We start from the raw sequence: 21,211 nt of genomic DNA on the forward strand, positions 1-21,211 counted from the left end.
GGCTTCCTGCCTGAGCAGGGTTGGGAGATTTACTTAGCGCTGGGTTGGGTGATGAGTCAGCTCCTCTGCTTGGGCAAAGGAGTGGAAACCCCCCTACATGGAACTGGCTGCCAAACTTTCTGCTTGAGTGTTGATGGATTAAGCAGCTTGCAGGTGATCTTGCCTTTCTGCTAGGATGCTGTAAGCCAGGCTACGACTCGGCTCCTCTTCCCGGGCAGGGGAGCTGACCAGGCTCCTGCAATGGCACAGCTCTTCTGTACCCTGTGGCGTTCCCTGGTCAGATTTCACCACGAACTTGGTTCCGTAGGTGAGCAAAGACACTGTTTGGGGGCTGCCCCTTGGGTGCCACAGGTAGGAACTCAGTCTGCCACCATCACGGTGTGGATTGTTGCAAGTCCCCCTTCTGCCACTCTCAAACCCCCAGCGCTACAGCTCCCAGATTCCCTAGCAACTCCCCTGGGGAAAGACTGGAGTGGGGACCCCCCAAGAAGAGACCCACAATATTGGGGGAGCTGGATGTGTCTTTTGGACTCTTTTTCCACTGGAGGGACCACTGGCTCAGGGCAGGCCTCAGTTTGGAGCTGTGCCCACCGAGGGGAGCAGGAAGGACGTGGGCAGCATGTAGCTGTTCCTCTTACCCTTCCAGTGCTGTTTCGTTCTCTGCGGTGAAGGGGGTGCTTCAGCCTCACCCCTGTATTCTAGGATTTTCTCAGTGGTGTCCTGTCCATGAAGAGTTGTTGGTTCTTCTTTTGAAGGGGGAGTGAAATCAGGCCATAACCTGTGTCACCATCTTGGTGATGCCACTTGTCCCGGAGTCGACTTTCAAAAGCAGGATCTTACCAAGCTGAATTGGTCTGTTTGGACAGCTGTTCCTCCAGCGTGGGCCCCGCATGTCCGTCTCTCGAGCCTGATATTGTTGACTGTATCTTTACACAACAGACTTGTATTGCTCAGGAGTTTGATTCACTTTAAAAAAAAAATCAAAGTACAATTAACATAGAGTTATATTAGTTTTAGGTGTATAACAGGATTCAACAATTTTATACATTAGTCTATGCTCATAGGGATAAGTGTGCTAAGTGTGTTGAACCCCTTTTAAAATTTCACCCATCCCCCCCATTCACATCTCCGGCAACCACCAGTCCTCAGTATTTAAGCATCTGTCTCTCTTTTTCTTGGTTTATTCATTAGTTTTCTTAAATTCCACGTACGCGTGAAATCATATGGTATTTGTCTCTCTGACTTCACGTAACATTATACACTTTAGGTCCATCCATGTTGCTGCGAATGGCAAGATCTCATCATTTTTGGTGGCCGAGTACCGTTCCTTTGTCTGCCTGTAGGTGTATATACATGCGTGTGTGACACACCTTCATCCGTTCATCTATGGGGAGATACTTGGGTCGCTTCCAGATCTGGCTCTTGTAAATAATGCTGCAATGGGGCATTTATCTTTTCAAATTAGTGTTTTCATTTTCCTTGGATAAATAACCCAGTAGTGGAACAACTGAATCATATGGTAATTTTAACTTTTGGAGGAACCTCCCTACCATTTCCTACAGTGGCCGCACCAGTTTGCATTCCCACAACAGTGCGCAAGAGATCCTTTTCCTCCACGTCGTCCCCAACCCTTGTTATTTCTTGTGTTTTTGATTTGAGCCATTCTGAAGGTGTAGGCGGTATCTCACTGTGGTTTTGATTTGCATTTCTGATGATAAGTGAGCATCTTTTCACGTGTCTGTTGGCCATCTGTATGTCTTTGGGAAACTGTGTGTTCAGGTCCTCTTGTCCATTTATTAATAGGATTGTTTTTGGTGTTAAGTTCTTTATATATTTTGGATATTAATCCCTTATGAGACATATCATTCCCAAATATCTTTTCCCATTCTGTACGTTGCCTTTTTGTTGTGATGGTTTCCTTCACTGTGTAAAGGCTTTTTATCCTAATGTAGTCCCATTAGTTAATTTTTGCTTTTGTTCACCTTGAGACACACATCTAGAAAAATACTGTTAGGGCTGATGTCAGAGAAATTACTACCTGTGTTTTCTTCTAAGAATTTTCTGGTTAGGTCTTTAATCCATTTTACTTTTGCATTGGGGGTAAGATGGTTTTTAAAGGTGCTCAGTTAAAAACAACAAAACCCTTTTTGAGTGCCTCATATTTCTTCTAATATTATCCCCTTTCCTGGTAAAATCCCTCTAGCATTCTGTCTGCTGCCTCCATTTCCCCAAGCCCTAGGTCATTACTCAGCCCTGTCCACATGGTGGCAGGGTTGGGGGTGGGGCAGTGCTGGCATAAAAACCACCTGGGCAGGAAGATCACTGCTGAATCCCCAGAGCCTAAACCATGCTAAGTTAATGAAACCTAAACAATACTAATTCAAAACTTCCTGTCTTTTAATCCACAAAAACAAACTTTCTTCTGCTTGATCTATTCTGTGGTTGATGTTCTCCTGCATTTTCATCTCACGCACTATATTCCTCGGCTCCACAATTTGTTTTTTTGTGATTTCCATCTTGTTATAAACTCCTTTTGTTCGTAAGTTGTTTTCCTGATTTCACAGGATTGTCTTCCGTGTGTGCTTGTAGCTCTGAGTGCCCTTTAAATGGCTATTAGGAATGCTCAGGTCAGTCACAGACTTCGATGATACCTTTGGGCTAGTTACTGGGGGCTTATTGTGCTCTCACGGATGTGTCATGTTTCTTAGATCGTTTGTGTTCCTTCAAGTCTCATCTTGCTGTCTTTCCACCTGAAGTCTCTACTCTCTTGATCCTGTGATATACCAGGCTGCGTGCTGGCAGCCTCCCTTTTGCTTTCCCAGGGTGGGTGCTAAAACTCGAGTTTGTGGTCTCTCCCTGGCCCCCAGGCGGTGAGCGCTCACTCCCACCACTGTTGTGTGGGTGGGGCGCATCGGGGCTGCAGGCCAGCTGGCACCAATGACCTCTTTTCCTGCATTTCCTCTTCTTGGACATTTCATATAAATGGAATCCTGTTTATTTTATGTCTTCTCTCACTTGTAATTACTTTGGGATTCATTCATGCTATAACACCTCTTAGTATTCTATTCTGTTCCTTTGCATAGCTGAGTCGTGTTCCATTGTATGAATAAACCACATTTTATCTCTTCATCAGTTGGGATGCACAGCTGGGCTCTTCCCACTTTGGACGATCAGGAATAGTGAAAAGTGGTATGCAAAGCATGGTGGACATAGTTTCACTTTTCTTGGATAGATATCTAGCAGTGGAATTGTGTGATATAAACAGCCAGGCTGTTTTCCTAATTGGCCAGACCATTCTATCTGCCAACAGTAATATATGAGAAGGTCTGGTCTTTCCATGTCCTCTCCAACACTTAATTGTGTGTTTAAAAAACAAAATTTTTTTTAAAAGATTTTATTTATTTATATAACAGAGAGATCACAAGTAGGCAGAGGCAGGCAGAGAGAAAGGAGGAAGCAGGCTCCCTGACGAGTAGAGAGCCCGATGCAGGGCTTGATCCCAGGACCCTGAGATCATGATTTGAGCCGAAGGCAGAGGCTTTAACCCACTGAGCCACCCAGGCGCCCCTAAAAAATTTTTTTAATGGATTGTCTCATTGAGTTATTCATGTAACCTCGATACAGGTCATTCTTCATCTGATACATTTGGTGCATGACCTTTTGTTTTATAATTATTTGCTTCAGCAAGCATGGCTTGTGGGAAAACCGCTAGTGTATCACTGTTTACTGTTAAATCATCTAGGTTTCATACCACCTCTGTGAGGGGGACCCTCCATGGTTCCCTTTTTGATGGGGAAACCAAGGCACAGATATTCAGTCGCAGGTTACACAGCTAGTCAGTGGCAGAGCTGAGCCTGGACTGGACCTTGTTTGGCTCCTGTCTGCTTTTAACTACCGCACTCTGCTACTTCTGAAGCAGAGGCTGGGCCTGCCTGTGACATGGTGCCCAGAGCCTGTTAGAGGGTCAGTCACCCCCCTGAGTCGTTATTCATCACTTACCTCCACGCACAACATTCTCCCAAGTCTAGTCTGCCGTGGCTGACTAGGATATTCTAGAACCTACGAATTCACGTGGCAAGTGCCGATGAAGGTCTCCCTCAGTCTTTGTGAAGTCTGGCATTGGCCTCAAGGTTCTTCGTATTAGCGTTCCACTCCGTGCTCGGCCCGGTGGCTCCCGAGATGGGAAGGCGGACTGTTCGCGGCACCAGACCTTTCCGTCATCCCCGTCCCGTGTCCTCACCCCTCCCCATCCGCACGCAGCAGAGCGGCCCACACTATAAACGCTCGCTGTCTTGAGAGATCCCTGAGCTTACTGACCTTACAGAACTATTCAAAGCATTATCTGCCCAGAATCAGCTACTTAAACACATTCCCATGTGGACATCTGTTGGCCCTCGTGTAGATGGGAAGCAACTCACCAAAGCAGTAGTTTTACCTGCCGCCTTCTGCAATTAAGAGTTAAACATCCTCTTTCACGGGGCGCCGGGGTGGCTCAGTCCGCTGAACGTCTGACTCCAGGTCACGACCTCAGAGAAGAGGATCGAGTCCCACACCGAGCTCTGTGCTTGGCTCTACGCTCGCTCAGTGCGGATTTGGCTTGCGACTCTCTCCTTCTCCGCTCGCCTTCACTCTCTAAATAATAAAATCTTAAAAAAAAAAATGCTCTTTCATTATTTTCTTAATGAAAACGGTCTTTAAAGACAATGCATGCAAAAGCCAAGAGGCTTTTTTTTTTCTCCCAGTGAAACATGCAAGATGCAAATTTTCTCTAGTTTTAATTTTAGAAAACCAAAATACCTACACCGTTTAGAACACATCAGGAGACTCAGCGTGCTGGCAATCACAGGTCTGGTCCGCGGACACCTGCCTTGTTTCAGGTGGTCAGGGAAGCCCTTGGTGGTGACCTTCAGCCTCCCCTCATCTTCCAGGGGCTGAAAATGCTCAGACAAGGCAGGAAGGGGCCGAACCGGGATTGTCTTCAGGCTCCTTTTTAAACTTTCTTCCAGAGAGAAAAGAAAACTCCAAGGACGAACAAAAGGAAAAACTTGCTGTGTGGATCACAAGTTTGTACATCTTTTTTGTGAATATCTTGTTCCCCGCACATAAACACGAAGAAATCCTCAAGCAGAAAATAAGGGAGAACAGGCGGCACCAGGCGGCCATGGCCCACCAGAGGAAACTGGAAAACGACGAGCTGGAAGCCAGGTAACTTACAGAACCTTCCGGCTCCTCTCCTCCAGCTTTCCTTCCCATCTCTGGCCGGGGACCAAAGGCTTTCATGAAAAGTGTACAACTTCCTCAGGGAGGCGGCTCCTTTGGTGGCACCGAGAACCTGGAACTGCGGGAAGAATCCTGCCTGGGACCACTGGTTCTCCCGGGCGGTGGGAACACCTGGGCCCCAGGGCACACACAGAGAAGCACCGAGGGGCCACAGAGCTAGGCTACTAGGTTCGGATCCCAGCCCTGCCCCTTGGCACGTAGGTGACCCTGGGCAAGGTCCACTCAGTGCCTTGGTTTCCCCATCTGTACGTGCAGATAATCCCCCACATCAGGCTGTTGCAAGGATTCAGTGAGCGGATGTTGTGACGTGTCTAAAACAGTGCCTTGCCCATGCTGAGCGCCCACCTTTCTAGAACCGTGGTCGAGAACTGTGCAGTCACATCTGGCCAGAGTGCTAAAGCCTGCTCTTTGCAGACACACATTGAGCCTGATGGTCTGTTGAAGGAAGCATTAAACTATATGTAGGGGCAAAGACCATGAGTATTTTAAAAGGCTACTTACTAGCTGCTAAGTTGCTACAGAGGAAAATGGTTCAAAAATCACTTTAGATACATGAAAATTTTATTCTGGACTGTCCAGACATGGCATCGCTTTGTATATCAGGCAAAGTGAGGACAATTTACAGTTCTGCTTACAGAAACTGTTGAAATCTAGGGATGGCCTACTTGGCATAAACGAAATAGAGCATAAAGCTGGTTTTGAAATTGCAAGGAAAAATCAAAGGTACCTTCCTGTGTTTGCTTCTTGTGTTAGGCTGAACAGCTTGAGAGAGGAAGAGGCCAAAAGACCAGAATGTGATGTGGACATCACTGTGCTCAAGGAACCGGTGGATGCCCCATCCTCGAGTTTCACACCAAGCCCCCCCAAAGAGGACACGGCAGTATCCCAATCCAGCAAGCCCGCCGCAAGTAAGAAAAAGAAAAAGTAGAGGTTACGAGCCCCAAGGACATGCAGATGTAAAAGGCGCTTACAATGGAAGCACAGTAACACATTTCCTGACCAATAAAATTGTGTCTTCCTTCTTGTCATAGTGTCTTTGAAATACCACTGCCCGGGCCACTGCATTTCATGTTTCTTATGTGCTGGAATCACAGAAACGCCTGCATTTTGAAAACGGAGCTGAATGATTAAAAAAAAAAAATAAAAATAAAATATATATATATATATATATGGCACATGCATTTAATACCCATGTGTGCTATAGTATATACTATATTGTTTATATATAAAGTATATATATCAAAGTATAGTACAGGTGATAAAGTTTAGAATCTGATAAAACTCACCAGAAGACAGATTTATTTAAACATTTCTTCAGGGCCCCCTGCCACAGCCTGGATCACCATCTTTGCCTGTCACCACCCCGTGTCCAAATCATACCTGTCCTCCCGTGCTGTGTCGTAGCCTCTCCTCCCCAGCTCCCAGGAGTTCCCCAGCGCAGCAAACACTGCAGGGCCAAGGCGGAAAGGCTGAGGGATAGATAGGTGTGCCGTAAGGGAAGGGTGATGTCTGTGTTAGAAAATGTTGTGTTAATCTGTGTTAAATTTAAGGATAACCACCAAAAGCATGAACATACAATCTGTGGCTTCCAAACTAGGGGAAGGAAGGAAATGATCATCCAACATGAAGCTGGGGAAAGGGAAAACACAAAGAAAAAGGCTGGAAACCGAAATCACCAAAGCTAGTGGGTAGCGCACGGGTATAGCCCACCATTGTGAGCAGGTTCGACACCCCCTCTTCCTCTGCCCACGCCCCCAGATAATTAGACAGGGTTCAAAATCGAAACTCACTTCACTGTTCTTCTTTACAAGGGAAACTTCTTAAAACCAGATAGAAAGGATAAAAATAAAGATCTGAAAAAAGATGTACCAGGAGAATCTAATCGAGAGGACTGGACTAGTAAGCGCTATTAGAAAAACAGAGTTTAGAGGCGCCAGGGTGGCTCAGTCAGTGAAGCATTGGACTCTTGGTTTTGGCTCAGGTCGTGATCTCAAGGGTCAAGAGATTGAGCCTGGCCTCAAGCTCCACTGCTGAGTGTGGAGCCTGCTTAAGATTCTCACTCCCTCTCTCACTCTTCCCCTCCACCTCCTGCCTCCTCTGTCTCTCTCTCTAAAAAAAAAAAAAAAAAAAAAAAAATTTAGGGGTGCCTGGGTGGCTCAGTGGGTTAAAGGCTCTGCCTTTGGCTCAGGTCATGATCTCAGGGTCCTGGGATGGAGCCCCGCATCAGGCTCTCTGCTCAGCAGGGAGCCTGCTTCCTCCTCTCTCTCTCTCTCTGCCTACTTGAGGTCTCCCTCTGTCAAATGAATCAATAAAATCTTTAAAAAATAGGGGCGCCTTGGGTGGCTCAGTGGGTTAAAGCCTCTGCCTTCGGCTCAGGTCATGATCTCCGGGTCCTCGGATCAAGCCCCGTGTCAGGATCTCTGCTCAGTGGGGAGCCTGCTTCCCTTCCTCTTTCTCTCTGCCTACTTGTGATTTCTGTCAGATAAATAAAATCTTTAAAAAAAAAACTTAAAAAAATAAGAATAAAAAAATAAAAAATTTAAAAAGAACAAGATTAAAAGCAAACAACTGAATAGGGATAAAACCAGAAATAATAATAAAAGGACCAACCCCCCGAAAGATGCATTATTCATAAACACCTTACAGGATGGCCTCGCAAAAGCCAGCAGAATTACAAGGAGGAAACCAGTCAAAAAGACAAACACATGGTAAGGATAATTTAAGCAAGGAAACTGAGAAGTCTGAATACACAGAAACAAGACTGCAGTACTGAATAAATACGGCCTGCATTTTCAGTTGAAAAGAACAAATTCAAAGGATACTCCTGAGACCATGATCTAACTGTGCTGCAACTGGTAAGTCAGCAACGAAGCCACGACACAGAACGCCTTCTATCGCCGGAAACACAGTCTCAGGTAACTTGTGGGTTAAGAGGGATTCAGGATTTCATAATGGAAAGAGAAAGTTACAGAAGACACGAGAGTGGCAACAAAAATTCCAGCCAGGCGACATCTCCGCTGTGAGGACGCAAGCAGTTGTGGCCACTCCGGGCTTCTACGCGACATATCAAGAACGCTGGACGTTTAGACCACACTGCACACTGGAGCACTTCCGTTCAGTCCTCTATAGTGTACGTGGTCTAGAAATCACCTTAGTACTCAAGAGAAAAACCAAGTCTAGCCATTATTTTGGCCAAATGCTCCGGGTTCGCCACTGCAGCTCCACTGACCGGGAAGAGACCCGAACTCTGGGAAACTGTAGCCGCCAGAGTAGCCCCAAGGGCAAGCCCGGGGCCCGTGGGATGGAGTGGTCCCCAAGCTAGCAACAGCTGAGAGACTCACAGCCAGACCAGAATTTTAAAAACCTTAACAATTTATTCGTCTTATTTTCCAGTAAAATATTCACATAATGTCAAAAGAATGGAATGAAAGAGATGTAGCCGACTACCTTAATTATTTCCACATAAATATTTAAAATCTAAAAACCCCAGCGGATCATCAGACTGAGTAGAAATTTGATTCTTCAAAGCAAGTATTGCTTTACTATTGTCATTAATTCAGTCAGTAATATGACCGAGAACCTGCAGTGGTAAACAAAACGCCTGCTGAGTTGTTTTTTTGGAAAAGATGTTCCGGCGAGCCATTATGGGTCAATCCAAGAAGAATATGTTATTGAACTGCGTTGCACAGAGTTTCTTTACCTCTTCTGCAAAAAAAGAAAAAAAAAGAAAAAACAAAACAGAAAACAGGGAGGTGAGAAACAGGTTTTCACTTCAAAGGCTACAGGCTACACATTAGTACTTTCAACTCTTCTGGAACACAGCTGGGAAGAAATGTCCCCATTTACTGACCTTTCCCCTCCAAGGCCTAGGCCAGAAGCGTTCATCAATCAAGAGAAAGGACAACAAAGCCCTATGTGCCCCAAGACCTCAGTGCTGTGGCACACGGCATGCCTCCTCCGGGCCTGGGGAGGTGCAGGCCCCTGACCTGCTGAGCACTCTGATGCAACCCTCCAGGGACCCGAGCCGCCACGTCGGCCGGGGCTCCGGTGCTTCCCAGAGGGGGCGTCACCATGACTCCCAGTCCCCCCTGCGCCAGGTGCCTGTTGCTAATGCACATGACTCTTGCTACAAGTACTAGGAAGAGAAAAATGTCCTGTGTCCTAGCAGATTTGTGCAGAAAATGAAACCACACACCAACTCTTCTCCTACCTACCATTGCCCCAACCCGCCCTCGGGAGCAGAGCAGCCAGGGAGCCCCAGGCAGTGAAGGGGACACTGCCCTCTCGGCCAGCTCAAGCAGCTGTCAGGATCAGACACAATGCGCTGGCCTGGGACCAGACTGCAAGGGCTGGAAGGTGGGGGTGCGTGGGGAGTGGGGGGGTGGGGGCTTGACCCGCCCAGTGAACCTGATGGCTCCGCCTAGGGTTGTCTCTTTATCACCAGGAATAAAAGTGGACATTTTTATTTATTTTTATTTTTTTTAAAGATTTTATTTATTTATTTGACAGAGATCACAAGTAGGCAGAGAGGCAGGTAGAGAGAGAGGAGGAAGCAGGTTCCCCGCAGAGCAGAGAGCCCGACGCGGGACTCGATCCCAGGACCCTGAGATCATGACCCGAGCCGAAGGCAGAGGCCTTTACCCATTGAGCCACCCAGGTGCCCCCAAAAGTGGACATTTTTACATACAATGAATAAACCCATGGGATTCTTATTTTTAGTGTTACAGAAAATTTTCCTTTGGCCACTGCCAAATCTGTAACACAGGGAAGTCTTTCACACACCTTTTCAAGGAACTTTGCAATAGAATAACACAAAATGGATCAAATCACGGTTTCCTTTAAGCGACAGGCATCTGCTCACATCCACACCATCATGACTCGCTCCCTAGCAGGCTTCCAGGCACCCCAAATGGAGAGCACGCAAGTACCAAAGCCTACTTACCGTTGACTTCAATCAGGTTTGCGTTTTTTTGATTCAGAATAACATACAGCTCCCGCTGGTCAGACTTCTTCCCGACAACCCAGTAATCGCTCATCGCCTTCACGATGACTTCTTCGTCCTCATCCACTCTGCAAGACACGAGTTCCAAAAGGCAAGTTTGTTACAGGGTTAGCTGGAGCAAAAAGACACATCTACTCTTGAGACCAGAGACTGGAAACCAGTCACTTGGAAACTGTGGGGAGTCCCGTGCAAGTGACCAGTGACTCTCGGGCCTCCTGATCTCTTCGGAAGGGGGACCCTCTGAGGTGGCTCTGGGCCACTCCACTTTGAAGAGGATTCCTTCAGGGCTGCTTCTCTCCTTAGAAAGGGAACGCCCAAGTTGAGAAGTTGTCAGAATTACCTAGTAAAATCACTGTTGATGTCGCCCAGAATCTTCATTAAATCCGGATGCACGGAAGTAAGTGATACACTAGGTGTTTTCCTCATGTGAATTGTACTCTTCTCGGCTAAATTCATATGGTTGAAGTAGATAAACTTGAACTGGGGTTCTTTTTCAGACCTATGAAAACATGTCATTAAAATGGTAACATTTCTCAGAGAATAATTATCCAAACAATAGCACCACATTGTTAAAACCTTAAATCCATGTGGCTAAGACCTTGTATTTTCGATGGCTGGGCCTTCAAATCAAGAATCTCAGTTAAGATGTAATAGGCTCCTTGTTCACTAGTAACTTATTTGATAACCGTGAAGTATTCAATATGATGGAATTTTCCAGAAAGCTCAAGTTTATCTTTTTGAAAAACCAGTATTATAACCGTTTTTGTGAGGATTTTCTCAATAATAATGCTTTAGAAATGGCAATCACTTGATTATGCTCTGCGTTTTGAATTTTTAAAAACAGATGCAAACTACACACAGGCCACCTGTCTTCCAGCAGACAGGTCAGCAAACGACTAGTGGCCCTGGGGCGCAAAAGTGTCCATTCTTCTAAATAAAGCTTTAGTGGCCCATGGCCACACCCATGCGTTCATATACGGCCTGTGGCCACTTCCACACTTCAAGGACAGTGGAGCACTTGCAACACGTGTGCCCACAAAATCTGAAATGCGTATTATGTGGCCCTTTGCAGAAGTTGTTTGCTGACCCGTTTCAGGAAGAGTCATGGCTCCGTGATCCCACGGGGCTGCGGAATGAACACGCTCCCTGGATGTAAACTGCCACAGAATGGAAGCTTACTCCTGTAACAAAGCTTTCACCACTCGCGAGGGAGAGACTGTTCTAAGGCTTCTTAGGCTTTTCTGCTGAAGCATAATGAATATTTTAATTGGAATAGGTCTTCTATTATTCGAAAAGATTGGTCAAGGCTACCACACCACCTCCCAGGTCTGAGTCTGGACTCCGGAGGAAGCCGCTCCGACAGTGAGGCCACAGCCCCGACAGTGAGGCCACAGCTCCCGGGGCCTCCCGCCCTCCCTGCACCCTCGCATGTTATACTCTGGGGTGTGGTGCCAGCCTGAGCAGCCCTGCCACTGGGGGGCTCAGAAGCTTCTCTGCTTACTTCAGGGTTAGCAGCCATGTTCTGGTGGGCTGAGGGTACCGGAAATCCGACCTCCGGAAAAGTGGGTTACTACTGTAATACTTTACATCTAGGCAAAGAAAGAATGTGGAAGGCTTAGTGTCCAGGAGAATGAAAAGAGAATTCTTAACAAAACCAGAATATGTTTTTAGTAAGCTCCTAAAACTAAGAAAAGCAAGTGTAACTACAAGAAACACTGTTTGGAAAGATGGAACATTTAAAAGACATCTGGAAAGAGTTGGGAATTTCGTTGTCCGGGCACACTTCTACCCAGCCGCAATCACGCTTACAGTCCTGGCTGTTCTGTGTCACCCCAAAACACTTGCTGTGGCCTTCCTCTTTCCCTCATTTAGAGTATGTAAGAAACTCTTCTAAGAAGATTTAAATTATTTCTTTTGTACCCCTGATGGAAATTTACATTTGGCAAATGCTATCCAGTAGTTAAGACAAGGACCACTGTGGCCTTTTTCCACTCTGCCTTCCATGAGGAGGGCGTAAAAACAGGAATAGAAAAACTGCTACTTGCTTTTCCACTACTGTCCTCTTAATGAAAGAAAAAGGAGAGACCAGATCACAGTAAAAACAGCAAGGATAATGTTCATCCTACAGGCTTACTGATTCTATCAAACCTAACATATAACAAACAGTGTGCAAATTTTGAAGGAGTAGCAGCCACATTCACCTGGTATCTTTTCCAAAGACTGGAAACGGATTCCTCTTAAACACCAAAGCATTTTTTTTCTCTAAACACAGAAATGCAAATTTCCTGCCTCCTTAAAAAAAGAACATGCTAAATACAGTTAACTACGTCAACAGAAAATACACTGCACGCAGGGAAATACAGAATCCTTCTTGACAATCTGTTACGAAGTTTGGCTTAAAATATTCTAGCACAGTAACGATATCCTCAAAGAACACGGAAAGGTGGGGCCTGTCTTAAGTGGCTGTTTTGGAGAGGACTTTCTGCTTTCTGTCAGCTTCCCATACCTTTGCCTCTTCCTTCTACAATCGGCTGAAAACCCAAGTACCTGTGATTGGCAGAATCACAGGGAGGGGCCCCATGAGGAAACAGCTTCGGTTTAACTGAGCTGCCGGAGACGTCAGTGTTTAAGGACCAGGTATATGAAAACCCACCCAAACTCCAAGAGCGTGCCAGGAAAGGCTTGGACCGATGGAGGAAATCCGCGGTTCAGCAGGCACTTGACTGCCTGTGGAGGCTCCCTGCAGACGTCAATGGCTGGCTGGGAGCACCGAGACCATCTGGTGGCTTTACTTGTTCTGGGCCTTGCTCCAGACGGCTTAGGTTGCCACACACGTGGCTTCTAGGTGAGGATGGCTATTCCTCACTTACCAAACTGAACTGAAAAATAAGATCCTGATTTGACCGGCGCATAGACTGTACACAGTACAGCTCTTGCTCCTTCGCATGTCTAGGGTAATCAGGAAGTAGGGCACAGCTGAGCCCTTGGACTATGCACGTGAACTCCACCCTGGAAGGAAGGCTCCCCCGCCCCTGCTCTCCCTCTGCATGCCAGCCGGGCAAACCCATCCCTTCTCGCTTCCCTTCTGCCTGGCATCCCGTCCTGAGCCTCGTCGTTACCAACCTTCCGTCAGTGGGTGTGCTCCTCGCTAGAAATCCTAGCACCGTCAACCTCCCAAGCAACTGGGCTGGTTTATGAATATATTCAAAGTGACTGATAAAAAAGGATTACACAGGAGTGTCTGGGTGGCTCAGTGGGTTAAGCCTATGCCTTCGGCTCAGGTCATGATCTCAAGGTCCTGGGATTGAGCCCTGCATCGGGCTCTCTGCTCAGCGGGGAGCCTGCTTCCCCACTCTCTCTCTGTCTGATTCTGTCTACTTGTGATCTCTGTCTGTCAAATAAAAAAAATTAAAAAAAAAAAAAAAAGGATTACACAGATTGCTCCCAGGAAAGAGTCTCCCTTTTCAGTAACTTCGTACTTCCTCCTCCTCCTCACACCTTTCCAAAATTCAGCATTCAAAGCGGCTAGTGAGTGGGAATATGCGAAAGAAACAGAAACAAATGTCTCAGATTCAGAAAACTATCGATATGGGGGGGGGGGGAGTTTTAAATTAGAGCCCGTCCTCTAGCCCTTAAAAATTCCAGGTGAATTAGACCGAGACACAGAAGATAAAACCATAAAAGTACCACAGATGAAAATGGCATTTTAAAAAATGATGTTGGGATAGAAAACTGTACGTAGGCCAGTGAAAAGAGAAATCTAAAGGAGATGCCTAATAAAATGGATTACATATAAATCCCAGACATGTTACCAAAAATAGTAAAACCAAACTCAAAAAAATACGTGGCATGACTGAAGAACATGGACGTAAAAGCAAAGATAAAAGCACTTGAGTGGGAAGAGCCAATGGACAAGGACAGGCAGTACGTGGAAGAGACAGAAATGCCAACCTCGATGTCTCCTAGCAGATGTCAAGACACACCACAAAGAACTGAGTGGCTCCTATGGGAGGTGACCACATTGTCACTGCACATTCCCTTTGCCCCAGAACTCTATGCTAGGGACATCTCCTAAGAGGATGAGTGCACATACGCACCAGATTGCTTAATACAGAGCTATTTTAATGCTAATGGGTAGAACCAGACTTCCCAGCGAATGCCACAATGATTCAACGAACAGAGCACATCTATCCAATTAAGTACGTGAAGCCCTGAAAGAGGAGAGGCAGATCCAAATTTATTGGTTTAAAATGACATTCATGCCATATATTTTTTTTCCTATAGATTTTACTTATTTGACAGAGACAGCAAGAGAAGGAACACAAGCAGAGGGAGCGGGAAAGGGAGAAGCCAGGCTTCCCGCTCAGCAGGGAGCCCAGTTTGAGGCTTGAGCCAAGGACCCTGGGATCATGACCTGAGCCGAAGGCAGACACTTTAACAACTGAGCCACCAGGAGCCCCCCTGCCATGTATTTTTTAAAAGGTACAGATTTACAGCACAATAGTTTAAGAAACCCATCCATAAAGAACACTGTGTATATGTCACTGTTTTCCTATGTGTACAAGTCTAAAAAGATACAAGCTAAATGAGAGAAGATTTCCAATATTTATATTTCTGAATTCAAAAACTAAGGACACAGGAGTGCCTGGGTGGCTCAGTTAAGCATCTGCCTCTGGCTCAGGCCATGATCTCAGGGTCCTGGGATCAAGTCCCGCATTGGGCTCCCTGCTCAGAGGGGAGTCTGCTTCTCCCTCTCCCCCTGTTCCTGCTCTCTCTCTCTCTCTCAAATAAATGTTTAAAAAATTAATTATAATTAATTATAAATTATAAATAATAGAAAAATATAAGTAAATTAAAAATATAAATAATTATAAAAATTATAAATTACACTCAAAAAAAGAAAAAAGATTTAAAATAATTGAATTGCAAAGTCCTTGAGTAGAAAAAAATCGAAGTGTCACACACGTAATAGAAACGAAAGACCAATGAATCTACTTCACGCCATTCTTTAAAGGGGTGACCTCAACTTTCAAAGGAACAATTAAAAGAACTGCAGCTTAAGCATATGGATTCAACACTCAACTTTATGCCCCGAGTCAGCCCTACAGCTGGTGTCCACTGAGGGCTGAAGCTAACAGAACAGCTGGGCACCAGGATCCTGGCGCTCACCTCTGGGGTCAGGACGGGGATGGCTGCCACATACAGTACCCTTCACCCCTCAGTAATGCGGGCAGGAGCTGGGATGTGAGTCTTGGAGGTCCTAGGACTGGAGTATAAAATGGTTTGACCTGAGTCAGGATTTCCAGAAGAAAAGCACATTATCTTTTGTACTAAAGAGCATTTTCCTCTGGTCAGCTGATACTTAACAGCTTGGCAAGCGAGGCCACTGTTACATATAAAATCTCAGATGCGGTGAGAGCACTTAAGGTCAACTTTCAAAGACAAAACCAACTATGCCTCTAGAGCCTCGGTTCTTGGCACTGCCCTAAGTTGTGTGTTCTACCATCGAGTTTTCCAGGTGTCCATCTTTCAGGGGCCACGGATACTACACAGCAGTTCGGTTACCAGTAACTGTCCCCCGCGATGGAGCTGTGCTAGACCATAGAGAGCCAAGAGTAAGTACAGAATCTAAGGGGGCGGGGGTTGTGTGTGTGTTCATGGTGTCATTTTTTCCACCTTCCTGTTTGCAAATTTCCATAATAAAATATCAGAGAGAAAACTTCTTCCTAGTGAAATTAGATTGTTAATGTCCATGGCCCTCTCCTTTCTTCAAACTATTGTTTTTTGGGGAAAAAAAAAATCTCAGAGCCCTTCCTCTAGCCCTTGAAAATCCCAGGTGAATTAAAGATTGAAACACGGAAGACAAAACCCTAAAAGTACCAGAGATAAAAATGGCATAGATTTATGATATCAGGGTAGAAAGCCATGAGTATGATCCAAAGGTAGAAATCTATAAGAAGTGACTACTAAATGAAGTATATAAATCCCAAACTTGTATATTATAAAAAACAATAAAACCAAAGTTTAAAAAAATGAGAAATACGTGACATGACTTCTGTACAATCCTGAGGAGAGTTGACTTTTGCAGAATAGGAGGTCTCTTACAAGCAAGACTTCCTCAGGTATTCGCCGTTGAGCTCGTGAAAATCCGTCACGTCCCCGGAAAGCACTGGCAGAACGGTTAACACGTCCAGCAATCTCCCGGGGGGGGGGGCAGGTTGGGAAAGCAGGGAACTTACTAGACTTTCTCTCTCTCCACTCAGCAGTTTATAACTTGCATGATACCAAACAGATCTGACTCACTCATGCTTTCTTCAGAAATGAAAATCTGACAGTTTCATGGTGAAAAAATGACACCTCGAGAGACAAACCACAGAGATGCTGAAATCTAGAAAACAAACTGAGGGTTGCCGCAGGGAAGGGGGGTCGGGGGTGGGGTACCTGAGGGATGGGCATTAAGGAGGGCACTTGAAGGAGCACTGGGTGTTACGTGCAACCGATGAGTCACTAAATTCTACCTTGAAACTAATAATACACTGTATGTTAATTAAACTGAATTAAAAAAATTAAACCTCAAGATGCAAAGTGGTCAGGCACATTCAGTTCTTGGCTTAATCTTTTCCGATGGGAAGTAAGCTGTTGACAGTAGCAATCCACATGCAGATACAAAACCTATACGGACTAACACCCGGACCCTGTGTGTGTCCTCTCTACAGGCTGGGGCTTCTGGAAGACCGTATACACACAGCACGGGGCCACTATGAACACTGGTTATACAAAAATTCATACAAGTTAGTAACTTCTCAAACATACAGGAAGTCCATATAAAGAGGGCTTTTGTTTCTCGAATTCCCATGTGCTCGCTTAATCTTTACGGCGTATGACTTTACGTTGGGAAGAGAATAGAAAGAGGTTCAATGACTTCCCAGTGTTCTTAGAACCAAAATGAGTTTAACCAGAGTCTCCCAATACATGCCTGGAGCTAGCGTCTTTCAAGGCACCAGATTCTGGCCCAACGCCCTAATGGCCTACAGCACGGCCAACTCTCCACCACACACGTATGTACAACAGGCGAGGTGCTTTCTGTCTACACGAGGCAAAGCCCTGCCGATCGCCACGGCCAATGTGAATTTACAGTCTGGGCTGGTCCAGTGGGATGTGAGGTGGCTCTCACGGGGTGCAGCCCGCAGGCACGGCTAGTACACCCCACCCCATTCCTGACGCCACAGTCAGGGGTGGGCTGAGGGAATATATTCACAGAAGACCTGGCCCCCACCATCATCTTGGAGCAGAAAAGCTCAGGAACTGTTGCCCAGTTCCCCAGGGAGCTTTTCAGACAGGACTGAGCTGCACGTTTGTTCTCCGGAGTCAGAGAAAACACAAATGATATGACCATCCATTTGCTTAAGTAAAAACGACCCTTCTTCTTCCCAAACCAGTTAAATGCTAGAAAGTAAACACGAAGCGAAGTACAAACCCAGACATTCTTTTGTTGATGTTAAACTGCTCACAAATGTCAGATGCCAGCACTGTGAGCTGCGGCCCAACAATGCTGTCCAGTCTTCGGCAAAAATCCAACGTGGGCTGTACAGAGGCTAACAAGTAATTTAAAAAATACCAGTAAGTTTTAGAATTCTTTGTGTTGAAAAGGTCAGTATTCATCTAACGGTCTTAATTACAGTATGCCAATGAAAACTTTACTGATTGGGAAAATAAAACAATTAAATGACAGGCTCTCCCTGTCCTCCCAAAGAGAAGAGAAACAGGAGAGTCGAAGTTAGTTATAGTTAAGGTGTACAAGAGTCAAAGACCTATCTCACTGTGAATGTCAATTTAAGCATACCCCGTGGGGTGGTAAGTTGGCCGAAGAAGGTCAAGTATCTAACACATACCACATAGTACTCAGGGGCCAGCAGCCCTTTGGTGCTTTACAAACATGACCCGATTTAACCCCCGAAGCCCCCTTTGAAAAAGGTACTCCTGTTATCACTTCACAGGGAGGGAGGCTTAGAAAGGTGCCCAGGGCCAGCTGCTAGGAAGCAGGTAGGCCAGCACTTCAAAAATATGAGACAGAGCTAGTTTTCTAGCAGAGCTCACAGAGGGGAGCTGTGCTTAATAGAACCTCTATGACAACATGTTTACTGTTTAAGGACAGAGCACAGCAAAGCGTAAAGAGAGAAGGCTTATCTACGCGGGCTGAAGTCGGACACAGGTGTGTACCTACCATCGATCATAAAGCACACAGCTGCACTCATGGCCTGGGGAGAGAAAACAAACCAAGGATTACAAAACGGCATAAAAAAGAAATTCGATGACCCAGTGCAGAGGCTCTCCTTGAATTTTGACTTGAATCACTTGGTCAAGATATTTTTTAGTCAACTGGAGAGATCTGGATATGGACTACAGAGCAAAGAACATTAAGGAAAGTGTTTATGCTGCCAGGTGTGCTAATAACACGGTGGTTAGGTGAAAACAGATGCCCTCATTAGAGATGCAAATTGAAGCCTCTGCAAGTGAAATGACATGATCTAACATGTGCAAGCAAAAAAATAAAATAAAATAAAAACCACACAGGGAAAACAGATGAAAGATAAGCATGCTGTTCGTTAAATTAAGCTGTGTGATGGGTGCCTGGGGATTCATTCTTCTAGTCTATTTTTGTGTATCTTTGAAAGTTTCCATGAACACAGTTAAAACGCCCCAGAAGATGAATGTCCCCTTGTCTCCCCTTTCATGATAGCGAATGCTGCACCGTGACCCTGGCTACAGCAACCATAAATCAAATAACCAGACATGGTTAAATGTATTACTGCATACACTGCACAGTGGCAAAAAGTCTCACAGAACATATGGCCTTCGGAGAAAAAGCCACTGAACTCCTGAGGCCCGTCCCTGTGGGCAGCCACCGGAACCGTTTTAGAGACCGTGGCTCTACCACTGTGGCCTTCAGGTGGCACGCTGAATCCCGACAGTGATGAAGTTCCTCATCGGCCTTCCTTTTCCTCCCCGCTGCTTAGAGCCTCTCCAGGTTCCCCAAGGGTGACCCTACAGCCCCAAATGGCCCACTTCTCACACCACAGTCGCAGGGACAAGCTCCTGGATGGCTGCTTTTCATACGAGCACACTTAGCCCTGTCCCCCATCCCTGCACCTGTCCCCACATCCCCCTCTCAGCCTCGGCAGCCGTAACGGTTTTCGCACGGCATACTCAAGCACTCGTGCACTATTCTGTAAGTGAATCATAACTCTCACCCGCTTATAAACAGGTGGCAACATTGGTGGCCCACAGGCGAGTTCCATCCACTATGTGTCTCTTTGTCTGTAACTCTGCCTTAGATGCCCACTAGTTTCCTATGAAGATTCCAACTTCCAGCCTCTGCTGAGATATCAGGACATCTGAGACCACCGGCTCTGCTTTCCGAGGTGCTACCTTGTGGAGGTGAGTGGCCTCTGGCCTCCTTGTGACTTGAGCGACGCGGTGTTTCACGGCGCCCCTCCACACGGAAGCCCCACCCCCGTCTGTCTATCATCTACAGGGTTTCCTGCCAGCAGCTGCATGTGTAACTCCTTACAGGTTGTTTTTTTTAAAATGTGCCTTTCGAGTCCCTGTTTAAAAACCTGAAGAATTTCCAATACATAGAAAAGCACACAAAATAGCATAACGAACCCTGCAGGCCATCACTTCCCCGGTGACCATCAGCAGACACACAGTCCTGCTCTACCCTGCTCCCCTAACTACGTGCTCCTCTCAGACGCCACATCACATCTCCAAACACAGGTCACCGGCTGTCTACGGAGGACCAGGACTTGGGAGCCTGTTCATAATGGTGGCATGACAAGCTCCACAGAATCCTCAAACACCCTAATTAAAGAAAATTATAAAAAACAATACTTTAGGGGCGCTTGGGTGGCTCAGTGGGTTAAGCCTCTGCCTTCGGCTCGGGTCATGATCTCAGGGTCCTGGGATTGAGCCCCACATCAGGCTCCCTGCTGAGCAGAGAGCCTGCTTCCCCCTCTCTCTGCCTGCCTTTCTGCCTACGTGTGATCTCTATCTGTGTGTCAAGTAAATAAATAAAACCTTAAAAAAAAAACAAACAAACAAACAAAAAACCCAACACAATACTTTAAATTTCCAGAGGGAAACTGTCCGAAGGGCAGAGAGCAGATGGAGGAATGTTTAAGAACATCCACGAAATCTGAGAATCAACAGCGTCAGTCTTTACTTCAGAGCCATCAACACATACATGAAAAATAAGGAAGATCTCAAAATCAAGAATTTAAACTTCCATCCTCAGGCCTTGGAAAAGAGAAGAGCAAACTAAACCTAAAGCAAGAGAAGGAAGAAGATATCAAAGATCAAAGCAGAAGTAAATGAAATAGAGAACAGAGCAAAAATATGAAATAAATCAATATCAGAAGCTGGTTCTCTGAAAAGAGCAAAACGAAAGGAGAGGAAACACAAAAAATACACAGTGAAAAGGAGAGGAGATACAAATCACTAAAATGAGGGATTAAAGAGGAGTCACTGGGGCGCCTGGGTGGCTCAGTGGGTTAAAGCCTCTGCCTTCGGCTCAGGTCATGATCCCAGGGTCCTGGGATCGAGCCCCGCATCGGGCTCTCTGCTCAGCAGGGAGTCTGCTTCCCTTCCTCTCTCTCTCTGCCTGCCTCTCTGCCTACTTGTGATTTCTGGCTGTCAAATAAATAAATAAAATCTTAAAAAAAAAAAAAAAAAGAAAAGAAAGAGGAGCCACCATTACTGTTTTATGAGAGGGAAAGGATTTTAAGGCTGTACTACTACAAAAAATTATAAACGAACCACCGAAGAACAAGCAGAACAAATTCCCAGTAAGACACAAACAACTGAAACAACTCAAGAGACAGACAGTAAGACCTAGAACGAGGACAGACACTCTTTCATCATGGGAAGGTT

At 45.8% G+C, this 21,211-nt stretch overlaps 2 protein-coding genes across 2 annotated transcripts in view; one reads left to right on the forward strand and one right to left on the reverse strand.

The window, feature by feature from the left end:
• The window catches only part of RSPH10B (radial spoke head 10 homolog B), a 52,961-nt gene extending 46,595 nt beyond the window's left edge, over positions 1 to 6,366 (forward strand). Inside the window, exons 19-20 of the mRNA XM_059154032.1 lie at positions 5,007 to 5,205; positions 6,034 to 6,366. Coding sequence (XP_059010015.1) covers positions 5,007 to 5,205; positions 6,034 to 6,208 — 374 coding nt within the window. The 3' untranslated portion in view covers positions 6,209 to 6,366. The remainder of the gene's footprint in view (positions 1 to 5,006; positions 5,206 to 6,033) is intronic.
• Positions 6,367 to 8,634: 2,268 nt separating this feature from the next.
• The window catches only part of CCZ1 (CCZ1 homolog, vacuolar protein trafficking and biogenesis associated), a 30,848-nt gene continuing 18,271 nt past the window's right edge, over positions 8,635 to 21,211 (reverse strand). The window contains exons 11-15 of the mRNA XM_059154033.1: positions 18,507 to 18,540; positions 17,760 to 17,877; positions 10,623 to 10,781; positions 10,223 to 10,350; positions 8,635 to 8,985 (exon numbers count right to left, since the gene is read on the reverse strand). Of these exons, the coding sequence (XP_059010016.1) occupies positions 8,930 to 8,985; positions 10,223 to 10,350; positions 10,623 to 10,781; positions 17,760 to 17,877; positions 18,507 to 18,540 (495 nt within the window). The 3' untranslated portion in view covers positions 8,635 to 8,929. The remainder of the gene's footprint in view (positions 8,986 to 10,222; positions 10,351 to 10,622; positions 10,782 to 17,759; positions 17,878 to 18,506; positions 18,541 to 21,211) is intronic.

This window comes from Mustela lutreola, chromosome 17 (genome assembly GCF_030435805.1).
Source record: "Mustela lutreola isolate mMusLut2 chromosome 17, mMusLut2.pri, whole genome shotgun sequence".
NCBI lineage: Eukaryota > Metazoa > Chordata > Mammalia > Carnivora > Mustelidae > Mustela > Mustela lutreola.